Consider the following 22,061-nt stretch of genomic DNA (forward strand, 5'->3'; position numbering starts at 1 on the left):
TACCTTCCGCTCCTCTAAATTCCTATCACCTAAAACGGTCAGGTTACGCAAATCACCGCGTAATACATCTAAATATCTTAACGATAAAAAAAATTCTGATACTTTGGCCAACAACATGGAAATTGAAAATACAGTTACCGTTACGACACACAATCGTTTCGCCGTGCTCGCTGCCTTCAATAACAAAGACATGCCCTCCTCGCCTGGCAAGGCCGGCCATCCAAACAAAAACAATCCGACACGCGTCGCGACGCAAACAGCGACACGAGACGGTTTGCAACAACCTCTCCGCGCCCTTCCTCGCATAATATCCGATGAGAGTCAATTTAAGAAGCGGGTTATTATTAAACCCCCACCTCTGTACATATCTAACTTTTCATATAATATCGCCAAATTCAATCGCGAACTGACCGCTATGTACGGTAATTCCTTTAAAATCAAATACCTTGGAGGACGTATTCGGTTGCAGTTCGAATCGGTCGAAAATTTTAAAAATTTTCAGACAGTATTGAAGGAGGGCAAAGTCCCCTTTTTTACATTTACATTGAATTCCGACAAAGCACTAAGTCTAGTCCTTCGTGGCTTGCCAGACACTCCATGCGAGGAAATTATTGACGAATTAAAGGCCCAAGGCCTTAATCCAAACGGTTGCGCACCGATACGCCGCACGGACGAACAATCGACACGTCGATATGTCTCGTACCGCATTAATTTTCCTCCTGGCACAACTATTAACACCGTTAATAAAGTCGGATTCTTGTTTAATGCACGAATCTATTGGGAAAAATTCATGTCTAATAAAAATTATACACAGTGCTTTCGCTGTCAGGCCTTCGGTCACTCCGCTACGAACTGCAACCTACCTCCTAGGTGCGTCAAATGCGCGGGTTCACACCATTCCTCCGAATGCTCCAAATCCTTTAACGAAAACCCCAAGTGTTCCAATTGCGGTGAAGGGCACACTGCAAATTACTCCAAGTGTCCTGCACTCGATAAGTATCTAAATTCCAAAGTTGGTGCAGCAAAAGCGCCCCGCGGACTTGCGTTTCTTGACAAACAGGTGCTCATCCCCTCTCCTGCTACCTTACAAAACGGTGGGTCGCGCGTCGCGATAGACGAGCGCCCCTCGCACACTAATACACGGCAAACTCCAACGTACGCTGACGTCACTGGCCGCAGGGGTCCACGATCTGCGGAACCATTAGAATCCAACAACCGAGGCCCGGAACACGGCATTAACACAATGGGCGAGCTGATCGAGTCTTTAAAAACCTTGAACACCATGGTCGATCTGAATGAGATGCTTCAGATTACAAGAATACTTATTGATAAACTTCGTAACTGTCGGACAAAAGCGGAGAAATTTCAGACCTTTTGGTCTGTCATTAATTCCCTTGATTAGTCGTCTTCCCGCGTATTATACTATGGAATATCCGATCAATTCTATTGCGTCGCAATGAATTAATCTTACTTATTTCTGAGCTTCAAGCTCAAATCGTCATGATCACAGAAACTTGGCTCAAGCCCACCGACTCGTTCACCATACCGGGCTTCACTGTGATAAGACAAGACAATCTTGCTACAAATCGTTCTGGAGGCACGATTCTCCTCATTCACAAATCTCTTGACTTTGTAACTGTTGACAATCCCTTAGCCACGAAATTCCAAGCGTGCTTTGCAAAAATTTCACATCCTAAAATAACAGTTGGCGTTATTTATGTCCGTAACTCCAATTTATTAACTAACACAGACCTTGACATCCTTGAACGCCTGGGTTCTCCTTTCATCATCGGTGGCGACTGGAACGCCAAACACCCATCGTGGAATAATTTTACCACTAATCATGCCGGCAAAATTGTCTATGAATACGTCCAGCGCTCTCCTTGTAGACTGCTGCATCCACCAACGTTTACCAGATTCTCACCTCAACACAAACCATCCACGCTCGACTTTTTCATATGTAATCATTCACACGACTTTGACTGCACTGTTTCCGAACGTTTTTCCTCCGATCACTACCCAGTGATTCTCAAGTGCCTCAATTCCACTCGACCTCCTGGTCTTGAACCGGTGACCGACTGGGATCGCTATTTTATGGAGTCAGCTGAATTTAAACTGACAACCAAGTTTGACACTACACAAGACATTGACTCAACCATCGAAGAGCTCAACTCCTTCCTTCATGGCTGTCGTAACCGTGCCACCACATACTGCGATACTTCTATCGGTCGCAATGCCTTCCTCCATAACGATAATACGCTAAAAACAATGATCAACGCCCGTCGGAGATTTCGTAAATATAATCAAATATACAGACTCGATAACATCAAAAACTACATAAGAGATCTCTCTACCTCGATTAAAAAACGTATATCTCACCTTAGACGCACTGACTGGACAAACACGTTAAAATCTTTTAAAAGAACTGATCCTACATTCTGGGCCACGTTTAAGGCAGCCAACTCCCACAAAACCTCCAGGGTAATCCCTCCACTTGAGGACTCCGACAATGTTTTGGCCTGTACTGACAGAGACAAGGCGGAGATCCTTGCCCGCAATTTCAGCACTGTGCACACAACGGCAACGGCACTTTCCTCGCCACTTGAAAGCGAGGTCAATAAAATTATTGACACCTTACACCTTCTTCCAAACCACAGTGCAACCAGTTTATGGCTAACACCAGTCAATATCAAAACTGATGTAAGAATGCTCAAAAACCGCAAGGCCCCGGGCCCAGACGGCATCACAGCCCCCATGCTCAAAAAGGCCTCTGGTAGGATCATCCTACAACTTTATTACATATACAGGGCATCTGCCTCCAAGTCTTATTTCCCTAATGCTTGGAAAATAGCCAGAATGGCCCCTATTCCAAAACCGAATAAACCTCGAGAGAAACCGACTAGCTACAGACCGATCAGCCTATTATCCATACCAGGCAAAATTTTCGAAAAATGCATCTATCGCGCCTTTTTTTCCAGTCAATTCAACGTCAACAATATTTTAATACCGCAACAATTCGGGTTTAGACAGGGTCATTCTACCATACACCAAATCACCCGAGTATCACAGCAAATTACTCACGAACTGAATGTGAAACGCTGTGCCGTTATGATTCTTCTCGACCTTGCCAAGGCCTTTGACACCGTTTGGCACCACGGCTTAATATTTAAATTGTATCGGCACAATCTTGACCCTGGACTCTTAAAACTTATCTACTCCTATCTTACCAGCAGGTCTTTTTATGTACAACTCAATGGTGCACGTTCATCTTACCACAACATCTCCGCTGGTGTCCCGCAGGGATCGATCCTAGGTCCTATTCTATTCCTAATTTATATCAACGATATCCCCATATCAAAGATATGCGAAATTGCATTATTCGCCGACGACACAGCCATTTACACCACCTCCTTTCGTTTCCTGCCTGCTGTCACAAGAATACAGGCATATTTAATCCAAATCCTAAAATTCTTTAAGGACTGGAAGCTGACCATCAATGTTGACAAGACTGAAGCCATTTATTTCTCACGCAAAAAGCACCATAACAACCATAAAAGCTTATGTTCCGTTGTCGTTGAGGGCACCCCGACACCGTGGTCCAAAAACGTCCGATACCTAGGTACCTTGCTTGACGAGCACCTTAGGTGGAACGAGGAGGCGTTAAACCGCATTGTAAAGGCAAGCAAGGTACTCCATTTCTTATATCCTCACCTCTCTAAAGACTCTGCTCTATCTGTCAAAATTAAATTAAGCATTTACAAAATGTGCATCAGACCAGTGCTCGCATATGGTGCTGTCATATGGTGGTCTCTAATACCGACAACTACCAAAAAGAAATTCCAAGTTTTCCAGAACAAGACCCTTAAAATCATCTTCAATAAACCTCGACGTTTTTCAACAAAATCACTCCATACCATGGCCTCAATCCCGACCGTACATGAATTTATCACCAATATCTCACAAAACTATAGCGTCAAGGAACACCCTAACCCGCTTGTGGAGGGAACCTCTAATTACGTTCCACACAAAATCCCATACAGGAGGATCAAAGTCCCTTTCCCGATGATGTGGCTATCGTAAGCATCACCTCATTATTTCTTTTATTTCCTTTTTCACGAATATTTTCCTTATTGTACAGGTTAAAAGTAGCGGTTGTTTTTGAAAATTTTTCCGCATAAATTCTTGTCTTTCTAAACACTACATTCCTCCGGTAACACCACCCAATCCATCCTACTCACTGCCGGTAAGCAGGCCCTCGTCTGCAGGCACGGTACTAAAAGCGGGACCGCGGCGGAATACGTTCCCCGTGCGAACGCCAACTTCACGCCAATTATAAAAAAAAAAAAAAAAAAAACTTTGCGATAAAATGGCTCGTTGACCATTCAACACTCAGATTTTCTAATTTATAAACTTTCTAATAAAGGGTTAATGTGACAAAGCTCTCGACTGCAGAGGAAAAAAAGAAAATTTACGAAGTTTCAACGAGACACAATGTTAACAAAGCCTACAAATGAGATTCTTTGTTGTGCAGCAGGATGGTGGACAACGAAAAAGCACGTCGTTAATTTTTACCACAATCGCGACTGTTCCATAGAGCGAAACAACCGTGGCCAGACTTTCGGACCTTTGAAGTTCGTCGGCTGATGCAAGAGGCAAGAGTTCATCTCGAAAGATTTACATCTCTCGCCAGCAGGAGGAGGCAAGGTATGAAGCAACGGGTACGAAGAACGAGAATAAACGCCGCACGAACTTACCGGGGCCAAAAGGGTCCCTGGGAAGCGGAGACTATCCCACGACAGGACCTTACCGTCCTTTCAGCCTTCCCTCGTGCCGTTCGCGAGAAAGACATGCCGGCTCGCGAGAGCCTCCCGCTCGGTACGCAAGAAAAAGAAAATTGCAGGAAACTAATTATGCGATGACAAGGTGCTTTATATAAAATCGATGCTCCGTTGTATTATCTGTAATTCTCGGCCGTTTTTCTTAATAATTTTGTCAGTTTTCTGTCATGAATTTTTTATTCTATCCTGTTAATTAGAAAAAACTTCATTTGACTGATATTTAATCCTTGGAGGGTGGGGAGAGCTCCAATTTTAATTCAATTTTGTATTTCATAGCGCTTTCATTTTCTAAATTCTATACTGTTCCCTTGAAAATTATTTTTCTACTATGTAAAACTTTTTCATTTCAAAATTATACATTTAACTTTAGATTAATATCCTTATATAAATTTTCAAAATTATTTGTATATAAAAAATAGAAAATAAAAGAATTTGTAATAGTACATTTTTTAGAATACATGTTTCTGTTGAATATTCACTAGTAATACCTACAGTATTCAACGATTCTATTTGAAATATTCAGAGTGTACTCTGGTTTAGATATTTAGAGATGGTTTAACGAGATATTGACCCACGAATTCGATGGTTTACTGCGGCAGAGAATCCTGCGGCAACGAGGATCGAGCCTGGTCGCTGTTGTCGCGGGGATTAAATCGGGTACACTCGGCGACCACGCCCAGTGAAATGCGCATGTGGGTCCGATTTAACCTCTATTAGAATCGTCATATTCCTTGCTAAACCTTTATGCACCGCGAAAGAGTTACACGATTGTTCCAGCGACCGACTCTCTCCTTGTTTCTTGCACAACTTACGAACGCCCCTGGCCATGTTTAACCCTTCTATGGGCAACTCATTTATACCTAACCCATAATACTGTTTACTTAGAAATTTATTATTCTATTATAGAATAAAATTAAAAACACACTTCCAATGAAAATGAAAAATATTAAATATTAAAGTTTCTATTAATATTTGGCTACTTGTAAAAGCAGTTACCTTTTACTCAGAGTATAAGGACTTGTTTACAGATTTATTTGTGGTAAGAATTAAAGTCACTGATTGAGATAAATTATTAATGGCGATTAAAGTATCATTGCCAGAATCGTTTCTGAACGAAACAAGGTTCCTGGAAACTAGGCGATATGCCCATAGTCGAGAGAGAATTCCTTTTCAACAAGCCAACAGAGATATGCCGTCATTTACAGCATCGTCCCTAATTAGCGGTAATTAGAAGAAGCTCCGTGGACGGCGCCACAAATTGAAACCGGCGTAAACCAATTTAGAGGAAACCGTGTGAGGTAGAGAATGCTCCAACGAATAGAGTCAAACGAATTGCCGACCGACGCCAATAAAATTGCATTCGAACGATGCCCGAGGATAAGGCATCTTAACTTCTTCTAACAAGAAACATCATCCAAAAGAGCATTGTCCTCTTTCAATTTTCACGAAACTTTATAGACCTATAAAAAGTTTACGAAAAACCTAACTATTTAATTGGTTTACATTGGTTATTGCTGTAATTAAGATGTTGATTGCGGAATTTATCAGTATTCAATATACTTAAATAATTTTAATTATTAGATTGATGCATAAATAAATGCTGTTTCTATATTGAAATTAAAAATTTGATTTGAAAAATGTAGTCAGTTTTAATGAATTACATATTTACCATTATTAAGTACTTGTTCCTATTTAAATGATAATTTAATCATTTCTTCCTCGAATAATAATAAATTAGTAAAAATAAATTCATTCCAATAATGAATCAACCCAATAATTATGCGAAGTATAAGTGCAAAGCTTAAATTGAATAATAAAAAATAAAACACGGGTCATGGTCAGACACGTTGAAGCTCTAATTATTCAGGACGCGAGTAATTAATTTTCAAATTTATTTCATTAGTGCCATGAAGCGATATATGAGCCATTCTCATTTGCCAAATTAATTACCTCCACAAAAGAAAAAGTAGAAAAATTGATAAAACATTTTAAAAAGCTAAGTACCGAAACTTTTAAAAAATTCTAATAGTAGACACGTATTGAATGTTTTTCAAGAACGAACAAAACATTAGTATCGCCGACGATTCCGGAAGCCCGGTTGCGCAAGCTAGAGGCGACGAATTGACCTGCGGATTGGCGTTATCGACCGAGAGGAATAATAGAGAGTTTAACTGGTTTTAACGACAACGCGATAACGAAATATGGGGCGACATAACTCATGGAAGTTCGTCGAACTTTAGCCACGCTAATAGAACACGCTACAGAGGCTAGATCGTGTGTCGATTGCGCAATTTTCGACGGAATTCCACGCGGCTCCAGCGAGACGCTAATAGAAGGTTACCGGAAGAAAGCGGGAAGAAAAACGCATTTAGAGCGGTCGTGTAAACCGTCGAGATCTTAATACGGGATCGATGGCATCTGCTGTCGACTGGATCAATTCGAAACAGCCTTCTTAAACTATCGTTTGAAATTCTTAAGACGCTCTGTCATGTTTAATTAAATTCTTAAGTACTATGATGAAGATGTACTAGGAATGTTAAGTATCCTCTTCTGAATCTGATGGAAAAAAGATATTGGACGTGTATTTCTTTTCTTTTTTTTTTTTAGTGATGGAGGTTTCTATCTAGAAAGCGAAAATAGTATTGCCTTTGGGATTTATGTGAACTATTGTTTATGACGAAACATTGCAGTTACCTTCACAGTATTGCCAATGAAAGCGAAGAAAATACCTGTAACGAATGTAAGAATGATTCATGCAACTGGAACAAATCGCAGCAAGTTTTTCAGTGAAAACACAATAAAGAAAATAGATCATGCGGTTTGGGAAAGCTGAACATTCTCCTCGTGAAATCGTTTACATAGATATTCCTGTGCATTTCTTTATGCAATTTTATGTAGTATCATACTAATTATATCTTCTATTCTTTTCGTTGCACTTTTGGCATCAGTGGTTGCATATTTTCATGACATAAAAGTATCTCAAAATAGTGCCTATGGTATATCAATTTAAAGCTTGAAATTTAATAAAAATAATTATCTAAACGTCTCCACAATATTATTAATACTAAACGACTGGTAATTGAAAATTGAAAATCGCAAATAGACAACACTAATTTGTGTTTTAATAAAAAACCAAATCATTTTTATCAAGAAAATTGATGAAATATTTATATAGTCATTTTTGTTAAACTTCAAGCTTTAAATTGTTATATCATAAGTGTTATTTTGTGATATTTTTATGTCATGAAATTGTGTAAATAGCAACAATCTAGTACTTTCAAATGAAAAATCTAAAATTGACACATTTTTCAGGAAATTAATTTCCATAGACGTTCACGAGGTTTTACAATTCAATCAGTGTTCGTTCTCCGGAGGAGTCGTAACAGGCCCTTAAGACCCGCAGGAGGGCACAAATCGGACCCGCAAGAAGCGCAGGAATGCGCCGAGATATTTCGCGACTCGTCGGGGAGGGAGGTGAAATTCCAACGAGAGTGGACCCGACGAAGATGGTAGAAAGAATGGGACGAGCAAAAAGAAGAACGAACAAAAGCGGCGAGAAAGGAAAGAAGAGGCCGAGGAGCGTACACAAATTGCCAACGGGACGAAACCGTGAGTTTCACCCTTTCGGCGACCCTCAGGGTGAACAAACTTCTCGATCGAACTCGATTCTTCTGCAGAAGCTCGATTTCCTAACTGCAACGAAATACAGAGCTGGTAATCGAGCCAACTATCGAAAACTTGTTGCTGTTGAATAGTGAAAGGCAACGACGATTACTTGGCAATGAAGGCTGGAATATGCTGCTGCAATTATGGGAATTAGCTGAGAATGTTTTCCTATGCTCCACGGAATAAAAAGAAGAAAGAGAACAGAAACGAACAGATATCTACTATTTCAATAGTGTTTTATACCTCTTTAACACATAAATAGACATTATATATTATATAACTTAATTAAAAATTAGGAGAAGTGATTTGTATTAAGATCTTGTGAATTATTACAGTAGACTCTTGTTATATTGCCGTAGACAGTGCTGAAAATTCTTAAAAATAATAATATATCAATAGCTCGTAACACGTTCAGATTTACTTGGATAGATTTATTCATTAAAGGCGCGAAATTCAAAAGTGTCATAAGAAGAAGTCATCTATACAGCAATATAACAAAAGAGTCTACTGTATTTCAGAGGTGTTTCTCAATTAATTTCAATAAAAATTCCTGCATCTAGGTTTAATCGTAATACCATCGCATTCACAGGTCTGGGCCACGACAGACCCGGCTCCGGCATTCGAGAGTTAATTCAGTTAAAGCATGAAGCACATCGAAGAGATTGGTTCGCGAAGAAGGCGCAAGAACCATCTCGTTCTTCTGGAGGGCCCATCAAAGAATCAGCTCGTTGAAAAGACTCATCTCCTAAAGAATCCTGATGTTTTACAGCGTTAGAAGCACCATCCACCATTGTCTTTCCATTGCCTTCTCCGGGTAATTCTCTCGAGTGAACAAAGAGACTGTTCTCCGTCGTTATCTTAAAAATCCTTTTCAAGACGTCGAAGACACGCGTTCGCAAGGGTGGTAAGGTAGCGTCAAGGTGGGCCAGCGAATTTTTAGCCCGGCTACGAAAAGCCCCGGAGAATCCGTAGGAAAAAGAGGTCGGGACGACAAAGGATTTCTAATGGACGCTGGCCACCAGAGGACGCCTTATAAGGCGAACATCACGAGATGGTGGCTCAACCTCCTTTTGGTCTCTCACGAGTATCTCGTGGCGACTTCTGCGAGCGTCCACAGGCGCCTCTGTGGCCGGATTTAGACCGAAAAAGAAACACCGGGACTTTCGGGAAGGCGACGACAAAGACGAAGACGAAGAGGAAGGTAGTGGAACGTGCACGGAGCCACAGGACGATCGTGACCGGCTCTCGATCCGTGGATCGATACCACCGACAACTTGGTATTTTGCCACGAAACGATCGTGCAAACAAGAATTCACGAGCTTTCTCGGAAGGCGTGCCGAATTTCTCTACGATGCAACCAACCGTCCTTGCTTTTTTCGATTTTCTTTCTCTTTTACGTGGATATTTATGGATAATTTGTAGCAAGTTGTATACAGCTAGGAATTTAATAAAAATTAGGAAAGAAAAGATTTTGAATACTAAGAAAATTACATGAATTACATTATTTACATCCTGTATCATTTTTTTTCACTAATCATGAAAAGAAATGAACAATATGCAACAACTGTCCTTGCTTCTTTTGATTTTACCTTTTTTTTCAAATAGATATTTATGGATAATTTGTTGTAGGTATGAATTTAGTAAAAATTATTAAAAATTAAAGAAGAAAAAAGATTTACATTAATTATATTAATCACATCCTCTATCATTTTAATTCATTAATTAAGAAAAGAAAAGGATAATATAATTCTGAATAGCACTGTTATTGTAAATAGTGCTAAGTAATAATTTGGAAATACATATTAAAAAATTCAATCATCATTATAATCTTTCTCTTTCTAAAGTAAGCCTTGCACTTTATAAATTGCACCTTGTATAAATAATGGCTGGTATGAATAAAAATAAAGTGAAAACATTTTAGTAAAAGTTAAGCAGTAAAAGCACTCACTTCAGAAAAAAAGTTGAAACAAAACTAAACATTTCTTTACAAATGAATAAGCAAAACCTTTTACTTACAAACATCTGCTTTTATTTTATGTTTTTACCTATTTCATTGAGAAAGTTTATCAAAATCTGACCAAAAAATAAGTGAAAGCGAATCAGAAAAAGAAAATGATTTATGTAGTGAATAGCTTTTTATCACAAACGAAATTTGATATAACAAAGATATTCTTTCAAAACCACAGTTACCGACGATTAAGCAACGAAAAAACCAAATAGTAACCACTATTTGTTCAAAATATAATTCAGTAAAGTAAGCAGTAGCAAAATTCTCATGAAAAAGATTTACTTTTATTTCTACTTTTTATTTATAAAAATATATTATTTTTCTTATTTTGTTAAAATAAAATGTATTACTTTTATTTATTCATACCAAACAATGTAAAACAATTTTTTTTAATTTTCTGCTTCTTTTAAATATTCATTAATTAAATACAAATTAACTCGTAGTTAGCACCTAAAGTGTTTAATAGAGGCTAAAGAAGAAAACCACTAAAATCTCGTCCCAGAAGCTCGCTCAAAGGGAAGCCATTATAAAGGCGCCTAGTGCCTAAAGGGTTAAATCTATTCAACTACCTCCGAATCGCTCAATCCGAGTGGCATCGGCTGGAAACAAGTTGTAGGGTTTACCGAAGGGTATCAAGAGGCCATGATATTCTCGTGAATCGCGTGATTACGATTCGGTCAAATCTCCAAATCGATTGGAATCTCGTTCATCGATTACCCTTTCTCCTCCTCCTTCGTTACCAAACAAATCGATTCGATTTCGACCTGTGAAACGGTCCTCGTTTCGGCGTTCCCCCGAACGTGTCCGTATACAATGTCGTAAATTATGCAACGAAACGCATATATACGTACGTACAGCCCTACGAGATTATCGTCGCGTGCATACATATGTAAACGGGCATGACGCATTCGCATTCATGTATGCAGATTCGAGACGGTCCGAGAACCTTTGAGAAGCAATCGACCGACCGACTGAAGGCCCCTTTATTGTCGGATCGGGATGAATACCAAGCAAAACGCTGCTAAAACCTGGCCAGATCGAGCTTCTTCGAATTTTCACCGACCGGTTCGTTTAGAGAACGTATTCCTTCTGAGAAATGCTCGGCTACCTCAGGATCGTTCATAATTGAAGGGTACACTCGCGATGAAATAAGGCTTCGCTAGGGAAAGTGGCGATATAGGGGAAGCAAAAATTCTTAAAATCTTAATTTTGATTAGAATAATATTAAAAGCAATTTAGAAATGAAGTATACTATTTTTTAATTATTAAATATTATAAAATTTAGTATATAACTGAGAAATATGAATTTAAATTTTCCAGCATAAGATTCCTATGTTTTGAAATTTTTATTTAAATTTCATTTTATGAATTGAAGCTTCTAACTTACTACTTGTCATTTTATACTTGTCATTGTTAAATTAATTATTATTAAGTTAATCATTATCATTAAAATAATAATTAAGTTAATTATTTAAAATCATTAAATTTGCAAAATGGCTAAATTGTACAATTATATTCTAATATTTTATGCTACAAATCGTACAGTTCAGCAACATAATTTTTAATATACAATGAATTTGAAAAAGTTAAAAAATTATTTACCGCCTTTCAGTGAGAGTAATGTTGCCATCTTCTCTAATTTAATATCATAAAATAAAAGAAACTAAATACAGTAAAATTTCATAATTTTTTTCCAACTTTCTCCAATTTACTCGTTCGATGAACAGTTGGAAACATCTAATCAAATCAACTAATATCTATTCACTGTTGAATATCTATAAAATGGTTATAAAAACTGGTATAATGCTACGTATAAAATGAGAGAATATCATATTAACTTTTTTCAGCGACGTTTAGAAACCTCAGTCATATGCACTGATGTATGTTTTATGTTTGAAAGGAAGTATTTTAGCCATTAGTCCTATTAGCCTCGTTTAACCAAACCGCGATAAGTAGCTGTTGTACGGGCGAAATCGTTTGTCCGTGTTCAAACAGCTGTTTTGAAACCGCGGGAATCGATGAAGCATCATTACGTTTTCATTGCTGAAATCTATATGATTAATGAAGAGCAATAAAACATGATTTACACGGTTGCGTGCGTTCAATTGCAATTAGAGAGAATGAAGCGTTTCCATTTCATGAATTTTGATCAAACGTGATATTAAAATACCCGTTAACGCGTAATAGTGAACTCTGTTAAAATCAGTATCTTTGACAATTGAATTGAAAAAATTAATTTAAAATCGAAGAAAAGTCTTCGAATAAAAATTTTATTTTTAAAACTTTGGTAATACTTTGTGAGTATACATATATCAAGTGTAACAAATACGACGTTTCATGTAGCTTAATTAAGAACAAGACCTTGAGAGAAATCAAGAAAGTCAGCTACATACTTTCAATTTCTCGTTACAATTAATCCATTATTCTGTTACTCAAATATCTCGTTACACCAGTTCTTAATTTGCGTTTTCTTGTTCTCATTTACGGTTACTCCGATAAAGCAGGCAGTCGCGAAAGACAACAAAGCGCGGGACCGTGCAAGTATGTTTCTTCTCTTGGTACGGTCCTTTGCGCGAGCTTCGAGGTCGACTTTATTGCGATAGGAAATATCGCGAGTCATGGACTTGTACCACGTACATACTCAGATCGGCCCGAGGTCACCAATAACAAGATTGCAAGTAGTAAAACCGTGTACCGAGATCACGAATGCTAAGAGCGCGGGTGGAAAAGTTGCGAATAAGGGTCTTGCAAATAGGGAGATCCCAAATAGTAAAACCACGAGTAGTAAAATTGCGAATAGGAAGATCCTGAATAGGAAGTTCGCAAATAGGGAGATTGGGAATAATAAAATCGCGAGTAAAAAGCTTGCGAATAGAAAGTTTGCAAATCGGGAAATTGGGAATAGTAAAATTAGGAATAGAGAGCTTGCGAATAGGAATACTGGAAATATCAAAATTACAAGTGGAGAGCTTGCGAATAGAAAGTTTGCAAATCGGGAAATTGGGAATAGTAAAATTAGGAATAGAGAGCTTGCGAATAGGAATACTGGAAATATCAAAATTACAAGTGAAGAGCTTGCGAATAGCAATATTGCAAATATCGAAATTGCAAGTGGAAAGCTTGCGAATAGCAATATTGCAAGTGGAAATCTTTCGAAGAGCAGTATTACAAATATCAAAATTGCAAGTAAAGAGCTTGCGAATAGCAATATTGTAAATGAGAAAATTGCGAATAATGATATCTCAGAGAACAGTATTAGGAGTAGCAAAATCGCAAGTAATTAGCTTGCAAACAGCTCGCAAAAAGCGAGATAACAAATACCTAGATCACTAATTTACATTCAACTCACCATCTGCAGAAGATCTCTAAGTTGCGGTGATCGAGCTACCCTCGAGGACTTCGTTCTCCGTACCGAGACCAAGCTACCCTCTTTCGCCGACAGGATCTTTGGCATGGTATTCGATCTGACTAATCGATACTCGTCTCCAGGATGCCTTCTTTTCTTTCTAAACGTACCGCACAACATATTTTATATCGACTACTCTTCACGGTGCCGCGAAAAAGTCACCGATTCACGATCATCGATCGAGCTCTGTTCCTGAATTACACGATCATCTGCCACTGATTCGCGCGGTACTTTCACGAACGCGTCAGTCGTTCGAATATCTCTGTCACGATTTCGATCAATCCACCGATGGTACGCCCTTTCTGTCCGTCGTAAATACGCCGACTGTTACGCTCCTGGGATTCCTAAGCTTCATCCACACGTATACGTCGACGGACACGAAGAACCGAATATTTTTTCTCACCGCCACGGCAGCATGGCGCCGCGTACAGATTCCTGCATCTATTTAACTGTCTCCTCCAGCTCCGGTACTCGGTTAACCAACCCTCTTTCTCGCCTCTTTTATTTCTCCACGATGCTCTCTTCTCGGCCTCTGAACCAAGCTCCCTCCGCTTTCGGCATCTCCTTCCGTCCACGACTCAGCCACCTCGGCTTCGACAGTTACTCCTCTTCTTCCTCCACGACCATCCAGCCTCCACTCTGTCACGGCACCCACGTACTAATTAACAACCGACGACGCGTACGCTCGTTCGACCAGGATCGAGGTGATCGACCGGTAAAAGGAACTGGTTGGATCGATGCTAAGCGACCGTGACGATCGCTCGAGTCTCCTTCGTTCACACGGAACGGGTTCACGATTTTAACAAGGAACTCCTTTGTCTCGTGATCCTTTGATCCTTTTCAATACATATATATATATATATATGAATCTTCTTTAACGATGCTTCTTCGTTGTTATTTTTTAAAAGAATTTCTGATCGATTCTCGATCACCTCCAAGTGATTTTCAAGAAATAAACAGTTGTCTTCGTTTAATCAGCTGAGTGGTTACTTGTAACTCTTTGAATCTTAAGGACAATCTTCTTGCGTCGGATTGACTTTGCCAGAGAGTTTACGAGGTGACCGCTCACCTGTCGCGTGGAGTCACCCTTTTTCCGATCAGTCGATGTTTAATTAACGGAATCTCAGGCAGCTCGAGTCGCAGTGAGAGCCGAGAGTCGACTGAAGGCATAAGGCTCCGGTTGTGGTCGTCGAAGGAACCCCACCACGTTGATTTCAACAACACCCGGCACCCAGCCCGACCGGACGACCTGGTCGCGTGGCGCTCGGCACAGATACGCAGTGTTTCTCAAAATTCTCTCCGATGCACCCTCCTTGATCTTCACCTTTCGATCGTGTCTTCATCTTCGTTTCATTGAAGATGAACACATATTTGCAATCTCTCTTTTTCCTGTTAATTTTGTATATAACAATCCGTTTCGATGGTAAAATATTTTAATAAATCACAGTTTGTATTATTTTTTATATTAACTTCATAAATAAATTTTCTACTTCTTTCATGTTTTTTCTTTCTGTAGCTGGGTTAAATAAATATCTTAAAGACATATCGTATTTAACTTCCTTGTTTGATGTTCTGAGTAATTATTTCATTAATGTCACAATGGGAATAGTGTCGTGTAACGACGAATTCAGTCAAGTTCAAAGATTCTTTCTTGCACGGAAGACAATGGTAGCTCGTTTCACTTCCTCTGAGAAATTTCGCGTTACACAACGGGCCGGTTCGCAGGAGGCGCACCTATGGATGAGATAATCTCGAAGGACTCGTTGCGCGATGGAAGAAACGAGGAAGTATTATGATCTAGATGACCCAGTTCGGGTTCTTGGGTTTCAGAATCAGAATTCTTTCATATTCCAAGGATCTATTGTGGCGACGTGATACCATCTCGTTCGATAATCTTTCAGCCTTTATAAGGAAGTTTAGAAGAAAGAAGGCAAAATATAAAATATGGAACTATTATTTTTAATCCTTGATAAGCTAACTGATATTAGGTCATTTTTTATCAATTTTGTAATTAGTTGATTCCTGATTTTGTTAGATATTTGGATTTTTTAATTCTCATAATAGAAAATGAGTTCTTGTGCTGACCATGAAGTCAGCCACCATGAAATCTTACTAACAATAAGCCTTGAGGGCGTGCAAAGTCCTTGTAGCGGTTCGTGACAGGAAGCAACCGATACCGTTGATCAATGAACAGTGATCATTGGTAGGAAACAGGAAAATAATATATTTTCGCTGGAACGACCGGTTCCGGAGCTCGTTGAAACCGCAGATATTCACGCATGAAACAGGCCTTCGGACGTGAAATTAATAGCAATATTCAGTCAAGTTACGCAAGATGACAGATGTCCCCGATACACTTCGAATCATCTGACCTAAATCCTTCACACAGGATCAATAACAAAGTGATTTTTCAAAGAAACAATTATCTTTAATCTCTTTCTTCATGAAAATACATGAAACTTATAAGTTGACAATTGCAAATAATTGAGAATTATTTAGCTAATTGATTTAATTATTCCTTTTATTTTCCTCTCAAAATTTAAATATTGATAGAAGAATTATTGTCAATATTCAGTTTTCAATTGCTTACATTTTGAAAGCGAGGTCGCAAATTGAAAAATGATAAACAAATTTTCGATTTGTTTCTGTAACTTTTAAATTGTAATTTTGTATAATTTTCATGAAATTGAAAGAGTTGACCACCACGCTCTGACTAATGAAACCATCGACTGACCGGTTGCATTTGCATCAGAATTGCATTGATAATAAAACGTGAGCAATGCAACGAGGGTGGTTCTCGAGGGTGTTTCGCGCACCCTATGTCGAAGGAAACGGATATGCAATTTTCGAGTGAGTCATCGCCGCTCCCACAAACGATTCAGCGATTCTACACACACCTGATACTATCCTGTGAATACTGCAAGGTGTGACTAATAAACAACCATCACTTAATGTTAATCAAGAAATTCACAGTTTAATTAATTTCCCTTTTAATATACACACCAGAGTAATCTACTCTACCACTGATTATTATTTACTTGAAATTCCATTATGGAAATGATCAGTTTCCAATCAACAGCAATATGATATCTCGTAATTTGCGGTTAAAGCTAATTAAATTTTACGCAGCGAGGCATATTGCAATTCCATAGAGCTGTTCAATTTTAATTACCATTCCCAGATTAATAGACCGCTGGCCCGTTCTTTACCATTGTAGTCCAGCTAATGGAACGGCCGAGCGGCGTATAATTAATCCATTAATCTTGGTAACCTTAAGCAGCCGGTGAAATGGCGGACGGAAGCTTGTAAATTGAGTTTTCCCTGTGGTAGGGTGAATAAGACGTCTTTTGCCTTTTTCCCGATCAATTTTATCGGGAAGGAAAAAGATTTAATTTAATCTTAGTTGGTTGCATATTAAAGTCGGACAGGATTTGATGACATAAAAGTATTACGAAATAGCAATTTTAAGCTTAAGGTTTGATTAACATTATTTAGCGAATAAATTGATAAAATAAATCATTACATTTGCAAGAATTTAATAAAACTGCTCATCCCGACAAAAGGGAAGGTCTAATTAGAAGCTTCTGTCTAATAGGACTTGTGACTAAAAAAACTTTGTACATCAATTAATAGTTAGCTCTAATAGACCTAATTATTAAGAAAATCACAAAACAATTGGATAAATCAGAGACATAAATTCTAGAAGACCAAATTTAACAATTGTCTCAGAAGTAATAGCGTTACTTCAATCCTTGGACACGTAAACACGATCACAGTATAGACAGGATTGAATTCGAAGTTAAATCGAAAAAGTTTGCCAAAAATTTGAGAATCCCTGGTTTTACCTGGAGGAATAACGCATGCGCCACGACCGACAGATGTTTCCTCCTCGCCAACTGTTGCACGCTGCAGCGTCGAGAGCCGAGGCTGCATCCGATTTACCAAAGAAAGAAAGAAGAGGAGAATAAAGGAAGAAAAATCCATCTTTCCTGCCTGCATCCATCCCCGCTGTGCCGGTCGAGCCCTTGGAAAGAGGAAGAGCCTTTTTGTCGACTCGTCTCGAGAAAGGATCCCCGTACAAGGGGGTGGATCGCCCCTATTTAGAACCATGAACGTAGCCCTTATGTCGTTAGACTCGATCAACTCCGACGATAAGACTCGAGACGGGACCTAACCCAATATACTGACCCAAAATTGAAATTTATTGGATGGACAATTCCTTTGGTTTAGGGTCTTTATGGTTTTAATGCCTGTTTATTGTCCCTAAGGCTGATCAAACTTTTATGAGCAATAAATCTTTATGATATTGATACGTGATCGAAGGATTAAGAAAGGGGGCTGTATAGTTAGAATTATTTCTGCTTTAGAGAAAATTTTTCAACGGTGTAATTTTGTTTAAAAATGGTAAAATATTAAAATTAGTTGGAAAGCAGTGACTGTAGTTGAGATTCTAAGTGGCCTTAAATTTTTTTAAGCTTCTATTGCAAATGACAATATTTATCTAAATTGCATTTTTTAATATAAATTTAGAAAGCTTTGAGACGAAAAAAACAAACTTAAATTTTGTCAGACTTCTGAGAAATTCAAAGATTGAGAAATTCATAGATTGAAGTTAATTCTAATTATCATCAGCCTCCAAATTATTATTTCATCGAAAAAGGAGCAATTGAATTGGATCGAGTTTCACGGGTCACTTATGCAGTTCCAGAGGGCTCATTAAAGAGCGACTTCTTCGGTAGACACCGTCATCGAAATCGAAACGAGCCACGAAGAACCACCTGCTCGGTTGTGGTCTCGCCCCGGCAATTCGCGTACGTGGCGAGATTTATCGTGGACGGAATATCGAATGGCGAGGGTACCGGCAGTCCTTATTACAGCTTATTAAGCGGCAGTAAACCGCGTATCCATGATCCAGGAACCGGTCACGAACGAGAAGCAGATCCTTTGGTATCACCTGCTTCTACCTCCGTCTCTCTCTGCTTACGTTCCTCCTCCTCTACTCTCCTTTATTCTCTATTCCCGTCTCGATGTTCCTTTTCCTCCCGTGATTCCACGATATTATCATCAAGTTCCTTTGGAAACATTAAAAAATACTTATTCCTACTTCGGTATCTAAAATTGATTCAACCGAATCTCTGATGTCCAAATTAAGCGATTGAGTGGAATAAGACATTGAAAATGAGGCAAATGCTTGCATCTGCCCAAATTAAAAATTTCTACTTAGTTTCTTTAATTAAAAGAAATTTAGTTGATTCTTTTCCACCAGTGGCATAAGTCAATTCCATCGTGCTGTCCAGGTTCCTTATACGTAAAAAATCTAACTGCATTTTATAAGTTGGTCTCTTCAAAGGGACAGAGGAGGATATTATCCGTGAAGGTTCGAGAAGCATAGGATGATGGACAGTTTAAGTGCGCTCGTCCAGAGCCTCGTGCTCGGTACCTGTATCCCCGAAGCCCGCCATTCTCAACACCTCGGGAACAGGGGAAGCCTGTCCCGTCGAGTATACGCGTCGTCCTTTGGCTTGCAGCTGCCTCGTAGCTGCAGCACGTGTTCCTCTTCAGCAGGGGCAGGTGGTTGGCGTCGTTAAGCAATCGCCTCCCCCTCGACGAGCGCCGAGATTTCAACGTGGCCACGGTTGGCCAACAGGAATAAGAGCTCGACAGAGTGAAAAGAAAAAAGAAAAGGAAGAGCGGTCGGTCCAGCACGGGTCAAGGAGGAAGGGAAAAGGTGTCCGTGGTCTGACGAGAACGGGGAGATAAGGTATCGAAAAAAGATCATCAGAAACGTACATCGAACCGGATTATACGGCAAAGTTAGCGATCTTCGCGGAAATCGGATCGCCGATGGATGGTTAGAAGCAGCGGTTTCACCAGCAACATGATTTTGATGCTAAGGGGCGTGTTATAGGATCACCGGGTTGATCGTTACACGAGAACCTTCGCTCGATTGAATGTTGATTAAATTTTAATAAGTTGATTATCCGGAGGTCGAGTGGGCGATCGTTTAGTTATTTCAGATGACTTTATGAAAAATATTGTCACTGATTGGTACGATGAAATTAACACGATGATCGTCATGAAAAATTATTAACAACACTTTCGTTTTAATAAAAATTTTTACAATAATAATTATAGAAATTATTACTGAAAGATTGAATATTCTAAATTTCCTATTTTAGAAATGTGAAATGATTTGCTGTTAGAAAGGTACTTTTAATTATCACCATCGTCACCGATTTGGATTCTAACACAAGAAATTATACGCCTGTTTTCGAGCGTAATCGACTACGTGTTCCTTCTGTTCTGAAACCTTTAATGACACCGAAAGGTCGTATAATGGAAGAACTTCATGAATTTCAAGCGAGGCCAGAAGGTCCTCGGGAGTTCTGCGGTAGCAATATTTCCAGTTGCACCCACAGATCTCGAGAAAGATTAGGAAAGGAGCGCAACAGATGGTAGACAGAACGTATGGCTGATGTCCTGATACCAGTTTTCTATTCCTTCGATTCTCTGTGCTATTCACATAAGAAAGAAATGGAAATAGATTTCTTTCCGAGTTTGGAAAAATGTTTCAAAGTCTGCAAACTCGAAAAACTATCTATACAGCTCTTCAAATATTAATTTCATACTATCATAGTTATTTACTAGAAGCCCTTTCAATTTTTCATCAAATACCAAATTAATTAATAGTCTTCTAGTTGGTAATGATTCATTTGCTACTTGATCAAAATGGTCAAATATAAATTGTTGAAAACTTTCAATTTTGCAATACTCAATTCCCTAAGTTAAAAAAATTATATTCTCTAAATACAAAATTAAGTTAAAATTAGGGCTTTTTCCATGGTTCGTCATCGGAGGGTTAAAACGTATAAATAAATCTCAAATTTTAACCAGAAAGATAATAATAGACAGAAAATAACTAATGTAAAAGGGTTAATAAAACGAATGGTCATATAACAGGTGACTCGAGAGTTCTGTAGCATAATATTGTTACTTCAGCAGTGCTTTTACAGGATGGAAAGGATATTACCTTATGCAAGAAGAAGCATCGCAGCATCAGTTTCACGTACATTGCAACGATAACGGTTCATCCTGACCCCGAGGCAAACGAAAACAGAAGCCTCAGAAGAGACGCGGAAGCGAGGATCACCTTACGAGGATACGAGGGATACCAAAGAGGTTGAAACGAAGGAAGAAGCTCCACGAAATTGCAGCTGCCTCTGGGCACGTGGCCTGAATCCCTACTCGACCTATTCCGTCCACGTTTCATCTCCTTTCCGACGCTTTTCTCTGTATTTTCTTCGCGCATAATGGAGGAACTATCGCGTCGCATGACCGACCAATAACAAAGAAACGTCCTAGATTTCGAAACCAGCTGCGTCGACTATGTTGACCATGGTCAAAGTTCCTCTTTTGAATTTTCGATCGATGCTGTGTGCCTTTTCAACACTTTGCGCTCTGAATATGCCTTCCAGGCGCAGATAATGTGCAGTTTCTCGATTCAAATGCATACTGGATGCTTGCATATGAAACGAACTAATATTTATTCACGAAATTCTCTGCTTTGAAATTGTATATTCAACTTGATTGCGGTTGATTATATCAGATTGACCATCCAATTCATTTAGAAGATACACAATTTCTGAATGGAATTTTCCAATATTAAATATTCACTAGCTGTATTTTCTCTAAATATTGTATTAAATTATCAATAGGTTCCGTTGCGAAATTCCCAAAAGAGTAATACACGAATTTCACTCTGATCAATTATCTCTTATAACTGATAACCCGGCATATTGTATTAAAAATATTCATGAAACGTTTATATAACCATTTTCTCCAAACCTTAAGCTTTAAATTGACGTACCACAGATGCTATTTTGCGGTACTTTTATGTCATGAAATTGTGCCAGACTAATTACAGAAACCATAGAGCTGTAAATTGGTCGGTTGATTGTTCCAATGAAGAAGCAGCCACTTCATATTAAGAATACTGATGAAATGTTTACATAGCAATTTCTATTAAAGTTTAAGCTTTCATTTGATATACTACGAGTGCCATTTTGCGGTACTTTTATGTCATGAAATTATACCAGAAGTTCCGCTATCAGATCCACTCTAGAATTCAAGACTCTTACTAAAG

General features: G+C 38.8%; 1 protein-coding gene across 2 annotated transcripts in view; it reads right to left on the minus strand.

Annotated features, from left to right (window-relative positions):
- The window catches only part of LOC117605593 (uncharacterized), a 161,398-nt gene that overhangs the window by 83,577 nt on the left and 55,760 nt on the right, over positions 1-22,061 (minus strand). The window contains exon 1 of one of the 2 annotated variants that reach the window (XM_034327110.2): positions 13,862-15,090. The exons of the other annotated variant lie outside the window; for it this stretch is intronic. Within the exon in view, the coding sequence (XP_034183001.2) occupies positions 13,862-14,038 (177 nt within the window). The 5' untranslated portion in view covers positions 14,039-15,090. Of the gene's footprint in view, positions 1-13,861; positions 15,091-22,061 lie in introns of those variants that run through there. 2 annotated transcript variants of the gene reach the window in all.

Source organism: Osmia lignaria, chromosome 14, assembly GCF_051020975.1.
Source record: "Osmia lignaria lignaria isolate PbOS001 chromosome 14, iyOsmLign1, whole genome shotgun sequence".
Lineage (NCBI taxonomy): Eukaryota > Metazoa > Arthropoda > Insecta > Hymenoptera > Megachilidae > Osmia > Osmia lignaria.